This window comes from Chondrus crispus, genomic scaffold (assembly GCF_000350225.1).
Source record: "Chondrus crispus Stackhouse genomic scaffold, scaffold_87, whole genome shotgun sequence".
Taxonomy (NCBI): Eukaryota; Rhodophyta; class Florideophyceae; order Gigartinales; family Gigartinaceae; genus Chondrus; species Chondrus crispus.
In genome coordinates, this window is record NW_005178788.1 from 269,731 (window position 1) to 277,103 (window position 7,373).

The window sequence follows — 7,373 nt, forward strand, 5'->3', positions numbered from 1 at the left end:
GCGCAGGGGCCAGTAACGTGTGGCAGGACGAGGGGGCAAAGGGCGACAAAGACCGGAGAGAAGACGGGAGAGTTAGCGCAGAGGGAGGGGGAGCAGCGGGGCGGGGAACGACAGCGTGTGCAGAACGAGGAGCGGAGGAGGAAGGGACTTGGCTTGGCGCGCGAAGCGCGCACGGAGCCCACTTGTCTAATTGCAACTAAAATTCATCCATCAACAGTAGCAAACCACGGTACCACGGTGCTTTGGTAACCGCCAATCCAAACAAACAAAAATCAAAGCACGGCAACCGTTTGCCGTCGGAGATGCAGCGATGCAACTTGTGAGCGAATTTTAGGGAAAAATTGAATTTTACTGTAGAGCCAATTTTTATACTGTAGTCGGAGAATTATATGAATTTTAGGGAAGACGGCCTGGGGAATCCGGGCCGGACGCGTGGGCGTTTCTTGAAGGAATTGCGCAGAAACAATAGCGTGGAAGGTGACGGGCGCAGAGGTGGAGACGACCATGATCGACCGCACCCTGGCGACGACCACGCTTCCCGCCAAAAACAGAAACCCAATCCGCCTCCCCCTTTTACTAACAACAGTCAATTTCACAACTTCCAACGCGCGCGCAATGCTTTTCGAACTGACTATAGGGGTCCCGCTGTGGAACGTAGTCAGACTAACGATTTTGAGCTTCGTGACGTCCAATCTGATATCATTGATATGGACGACTGGCTTATCTGTCCGGGCAGGGCAGAGGATATCTTCAGGGCGGCCTGTACAATTAAGGCCGAGGCCCTTCACAAAGAGCTCGATAGTGATCGAAGAGGACACCAGAGATGGCAAGGTTAGGGTCATCCTAGCACTCGCCACTGTCACACTTGTGGCGGCTGAACTACTGATGGAGTTCGGAACAGGTTCCGTCTCGGTCCCGGGTAGCACACTAACTTACGGGGGATACCACTTAAATACGACTAGTCAACCAATCGACGTTTTGTCCACCGGTGAGGGGATTTGGAGAATGCTCAAAAGCAGTGACAGAGTTACAGGTGCAAGCATGCGGCTGCACGGGCTGACAGATAGAATGATGGCTTCGTATAGCGTCACAGCTGAGGAGTTGCAGGTCCTGCGGTCGACTATTGAGCGAGGAGAGGGGGAGTATGCGATCCTTGACTCCCTGGATCCGATGGATAAGCTAGCAACTAGCCGGAACGGCAGTTTATGGTTTGCTGGGGTTGGGGGAGCGGTCCTATTCCGAGGCTCGAACTTCTTATATTACGACGGGGCGAGTGACTTCTACATAATAGATTGGTCAACCAAGCTTGGAAATCTATCACTCGCTCCTCTTGAGCTAGTTATGGATCCTGGGTTTCGGGCTAACGTTCCAGCGTACGCTTTGGGCGGTCTAGATCTCAGGATTGAGGCGCTCGGCAAGGCAACTCTGACCCTGGAATGCGAGACACCTCATGACTACCCGACCGACTGGAATGTTTCTTGCGAAGGGGGAGTCGGCGAGCCTGTCTCATTCATAAGAAGCGATGAAAGTTACAGCTCGACACGGGAGGATTCTTTAATCATGTATGATTTGACAGTGGACTTTGGGGAACGGGTCCAGGCACCGGTTAGCGCGAAGCAATTTAAGACAGTAAGGGTTTTACCATCGGGATCATCTCGAAAGAGGTCGGTCACCCACGTCTATGAGGGGGTCGGGGTCACGGCGGTACAGCTAAGGACGTCCGTGATCTTTGCAATTCATTCCGAGGGCACGGATTTCATATGCTTAGCCATGGGGAGCTCTTTACCTTTCTGGGGGGACATCGCCTGTAGGAGCCGGGAATGGAGAAGTGAGCAGGAAAAAGTTTCTGCTATACTAGCTTTACAAGTCGCAACTTCGAGTTACAAGACCGCCTGGACAATCCACAAAGATTGGATGACAGGAGACCCGTTGTCTACCCACACTACCGTCCATTGGCTATCAGAAAACCTTTCGGAACGCCGGGGGGTCTCTATGTTCAGCACAGAGACAGTAGCTACGGTTGACATCTTGTTTCTGATTGGGCTATTGCTGGTAGCAGTCGTAGGCATGTGTGGAGTGGGACTGCTGCTGGTGAGTGCTAGGGCAGTTTCGCCCAATTATCGAGGTCCAAGGCGCGTGACTCTGGAAACTAGTCGCCGTATTTTGGCAATGTCGAATGCTAGTAAGTATAACTGCCATGTCACGCCTCGATTAGCACCTACCACTTTCGTCACGCGGACAGGCGACCTGACATGTCACTTCGAGACTACATACGATTGTGCTAATGAGGCTATCGGTTACGCTGAAGTTGCTAGGGATGGTCTGGTAATGCTTGGCGGCCCACGGCGACATCGAGGCCCCAGCCAGGTGGGCGATAGGAGGACAAAGAACGCCAGCTAGTAAAGAGGGTCATCACCATAGCATCTCGCGGTGCCCTACTGAAGCCGAACGCCCACGGTCTGCTGCAGGAGAGAGCGAAGCGATTGGTAGTACGCGCGTGGTCGCCCCAAACGGTATGGAGCGGTGGGAATTTTTAGATAAGAAGAAGACACTAGCTGCATTGGAGACAATCAATCTGTCCATGGTGTCAGATCTCGAATTCGAGGTGAGCAAGGAATCTGTCGTTGCTGACTTGAGTCGATTTCTCGGGGAGTGCTTCGACCCATCGAAGTGGACGAGTGAGACGAAGATCGTCACTTTATGTGGGAAAGGTCTCAGAGTGAATAAGCAACTGCTGAAGTACACGAAGCGTTTGGACCTAGTTGTGAGACTGAGATATTGAGCTGTAGCCGGGGCCCTCACCAGAGAGGAGCTGGTCAAAGCTTTCTCAGTGCGGCAGAGGGAAGAGGAGAGGCTCCGGGAACTAAAGGCTAAAGTCAGAATCCCAGAGGTCAGTGACGAATGTGTACAATCCGTGCGACACTCGTTCGCAACTTGGCCACGGGAGCTCAGTCCAGAGGAGCTAGTTAGAGTGAAGCCAAAGCTGCTCGTATACGCCGGGAGTCAAGGGTTTTCCCCCTCTTCTACTCGTTCAGAGTTAAGCCACCCAGGGCTAGGTTGAAGAGCGACGCGGTTGCGTCCAGGTCAGTGGGCGTCTCATGTGACTCAAAACAGGGCTGGGGCACGAGTTACAATGGCGACGATTAAGCCAACGAGTGTTGCGACTCCCATCTGAAATAATACTTTTTGCATAAGTCGAAGATCGTCTGATGCAAGTAATGAGGTTCACTTGAGCCGTACTAACCTCAGCCACCAAGTGATGTTAACGAACTTGTGGGGCGGCTGCGTTAGACGGGGAGAGAAATGTCCGCAAGCCAGGACGGAAAACTGGGGCTGAGCTAACGGGCTATTTACGGAATAGCAGCGTTAACGAAACGAAATTGTGAGTGTCAAAACGTATCGGCGCTGACCCACGCGATACGATCAAAGGGTCAGACACTCAAGTGTCGGGGGCACTTTTAAACAACATGTGACACCAATTCACATACAAGAATTACGTTTGTTTGTTTATCAACCCTCGCTTAAACATTTCTCAACCCGTTTAAAACCTTCGCCTTGTCATCCGCTTGGCCATTGGATCATCTGCGCCAAAAATCCTTAATAAAAAGGGTTAATACATATTTTCCATTTTGTTTCTTTATCAACGATCCCACCGTCACTTGTGAAAGTGTATTGACGCACTTCAAAACCCTCGCCTTGTCATCCGCTCGGCCATTGGATCACCTGCACCAATACACAGTTCACGTTTGTTTGTTTATCAACCCTCACTGAAACATTTATCAACCCGTTTAAACCCCTCGCCTTGTCATCCGCTTGGCCATTGGCTCGCCTCCCGCCTCGTTTTCGACCACCTCACGAGTCGTGAGGCCCGTGAGCCACGACCGACCTGTTTACACTTTTCCCGGTCTTACCTTTTCGGATAATCTGAGCAGCCTATCGGTTGGGGTCTTTTTCACAGTGCACCTATGCCCCACGGGTATGTGTCCATCCAATATCAACGCCAGGCCGTCCGCCCTTCCGGGTGCTCGCGGACCCCCCTCCAGCATCAACCACCTCCCGCCTCGAGACGGGGTCTTGCTTACGGCATTGCAGTCTTCTCGAAGATGATTGGTCACAAACAGGGCGCGCGGTGATGGAGAACACACAATTGACTGCTGGTGCCTGACTGCTGGTGCCGCACACAGGTTGGAACGCGCCCTTCTTACCACTGATTAAGATGGTGGGACATACCCCATGCAGTACCGTTCCCTTGCCTTCGCAACGTTGCGCAATACCGTGCATTCCCTACTTTCCATCCACTTCTGATATTGCAGTAGCTCTGGTTTCGTGCACGTAGGCGTCTGCTATTGTATAAAAGCTCGCCAAAACATACACCCTTTCGATACCGTGCCACCTTGGAAATCACGTCTTCAAACCCTATATGGTCTGCAACAGGTCTCTTCCGTTTCGTCCTGCACTGCTACTCATGTCCGCTTGCAACGTGTACGCATATCGAAAACGCTTTGCTGTTCACTTCGTTTGAAACAACAAGTTCCATTTTTCTCTTGTCCAGCTGGCATCTATTTCTTTGCCGCCGTACACCAGCCTGATCTCTGAGGAACTCTCTTTTAACTTTACCGTGAATGTCACTCTAGGTACCCCAGCACTCTTGTCCATGAATTGGAATTGGATAAACAGCGCAGCATGTCTGGGCGTAGAACACTCCATGCGCACTGTCCTCCCTTTCTGCTAACAATGGCGAATACGAGGACTCTACCCTATCCCAGTGTGGATGAAACTATAGTGTTCGAGACCGCGATATACTCGAAAGGAGCGACCGGGACAGGGCATGCCGCGACGTCTTCCCAACGTAAAATCGACATTTTTAGTATACAAGCGCAGTGCACATATACCGCTACGCTAACCCTGCAATTTCAGTTTCTCCCGCCTGGTCCCCCCGGCACGGAAGACGTGAACAAATAAATCCTTCCACTCCTCTTACTGGACCAATAAAGCTCTCCGTCCGACCCCCTTCCAAACCGCACATCTACTCTGTTCTGAGTTGCGAATTGTGGCTCCGACCGCATGGCGTCTCCGAGCGTTTCGAACAGCAACGGCGGAGTGGCCGGGTCCTCGTCGTGGTCGAAGAAGATGCGCGCCTGCCTCGTGCGCGCCTGCGTGAGCTGGTCGGGCGGCCCGTTCGTGACGGCGGCGTCGATCTCCTCCAGCGTGGAGAAGTAGAGCTTTCCACTCGTCGGGAAGTCTGCGTAGAAGTAGTGCCCGGCCATGGGCGACGCGTTCTCCACGGGGCACCCGCCGGCGATGGCCTGCCCGATAATCCCTGCGTCCACGTCGCCCTCGTGGCCGACCTGCGCGACGGGATACTCGAACCCAAAGGCCTCGTCGTCGTCCGGCAGCGGGCTGACGCCGGTGAGCAGGCCGCCGCCCGTGTGCTGGAACGTGCCCTCGCGCAGCGACCAGCCGTAGTTGAGCCCCTTCTTCACGACGTTGACCTCCTCGACGTTTGCGCGGCCCGCGTCGGCGACGAACAGCGTGCCGTCGCTGCTGAAGCAGATATGGTGCGGGTTGCGGAAGCCGTACGCCCACACCTCCGGCGGGAGGGCGTCCGCGGCGGCGACGAACGGGTTGTCCGCGGGGACAGTGTACGGGGAGCCGTCGGGGGCCTCGCGCGGGTCGATGCGCAGGATCTTGCCCAGGGCGTCGTCGCGCTGGCCGCCGCCGGCCGTCGCCGACTGGACAGAGCCGTCGCCGTGGGCGATGTACAGAAGCGAGGCGTGGAAGGCGATCTGCTTGATGGGGTGGTCGTACACTGGCATGCCGACGCGGAAGACGAGGCGGTAGCTGTCCGGGACGGGCAGGGCCGTGGCCGGGTCGTGGCGGAACTCGAGCAGCACGCTGTCCGCGTCGATCGGGTCGGGGACGTCCGAGATGTAGGTGAAGGTGGGTGGGTCCGGCGGGCGCTCCTCCATGGCGGAGATGTAGAAGAGGTTGTTCGTGGCGAAGTCCGGGTGGAAGGCGATGGAGCGTACGCCACCGTGCTGCTTGTTCTGAGTGGAGAGGGTGCGCGGCGTGTTCTGGTCGATGGCGGCGGAGACGTCGAGGTAGAGCGAGACGTCGGCGGTCGGGGTGACGCGGTACACGCTGGTCAGGGTGCAGACGTACAGGTCCGGGGCTCTCGGGATGATGGAGATGATTAGTGCGGGGGAGCCGTTTTCGTCGGGCAGCTTTGCGAAGCGCTCCGTGTAGACGTCCATGTCGTTGGGGATGATGGGGGTGGCGACCGGGTTTGCGGCACGGACATGGGTGGTGAGGAGGAGGGGCAGGAAGAGCGCGAGGAGCGCGAGGAGCGCGGAGGGGGAGGCCATGGTGCGGGGTGGGAGGGTGAGCATGGCGGGGGCGGGGTGCGTTGCGGGATGATATAGTTATAGAGTTATTGACTTGAATGAATGGTGCAGTAGACATGACTTTAGTTGTTGATCTGTATGAATTCGGGTCACTCTTTGTAAGCTACATTTAGCTACATACGCACATACATACTCCCTTAAGGATTGGGCTACCTGAAACCTACCTTCAGGGGCAGCAAGAGCAACGAGTATTTTGATAGTAAACTGTCATGCTGTTGGGGTGTGATGAACGAATGATCGTTTCATTTGAGTCAATAGGACTATCAAAGGGAGGTCGAAGACGCTGTTCGTCTTCGACGTGAGCTCAATGAATATCTGAACCAACACACGCACTGACAAAATTGTCCCAAACCCGTGCTCACAAGCAGTTACGCGGCACTATCCTGCTGCTTCCCTTTTTCCCTGGTAAATCTATTTAGCAACCCTTTACACACACCTCAACAACCCCTCCGGACCGCCCAGCTTGCGATCTCCCGGCAGATATGGACGCATACCGGGAGGTCGGGGAGGAGGGGCGGGAGGTGGGGGAGGTGGAAGCGGGGAATGCATGGTAGACGCAAGGCAGTTGAGGTGCAGAATGATTACAGTAATGGGCAAGGCGGGGGGGGGGACTTGAATTGGGGGGCAAGGGCGTGTCCCGGGGTTGAATTAGACACCCAATAAGCAAATGCCTTGCTCATGTGCCGCGTCGTCCTCGCGAGTCACGCTGCCCCGACTGTAAATGCGCCGCCCTGACAGTCGATCGCAGATCGTCCGTTACGCTTACAGCCGGCGCACGTTGAGCAGCTGACCTGACCTGACCTCACACATTCACATTCGAGACCAGCACGTAACCTTTGCTTCCGTCGCCCGCACCAACGGCTCATTCCCGGCTCATTCCTGCCCGCCAGACCGCCGCCCTGCCTGCGCGCTCCCCCCGCGCAAACACGTGCACGCTCCTCCTCGTGCCCCGCCCCGCCGGGCCCCTCC

At 55.4% G+C, this 7,373-nt stretch overlaps 1 protein-coding gene across 1 annotated transcript; it reads left to right on the top strand.

Annotated features, from left to right (window-relative positions):
* The first annotated feature begins 504 nt into the window (after positions 1 to 504).
* Positions 505 to 2,400, top strand: CHC_T00007822001 (hypothetical protein). Its single transcript, XM_005711615.1, has one exon. It carries the CDS (start codon positions 505 to 507, stop codon positions 2,398 to 2,400), a length of 1,896 nt encoding a protein of 631 aa, XP_005711672.1.
* Positions 2,401 to 7,373: the final 4,973 nt, after the last annotated feature.

Excerpts from the sequence above, each read along its gene's own strand:
- CHC_T00007822001 (XM_005711615.1), top strand. The coding sequence starts at position 505 with ATGATCGACCGCACCCTGGCGACGACCACGCTTCCCGCCAAAAACAGA.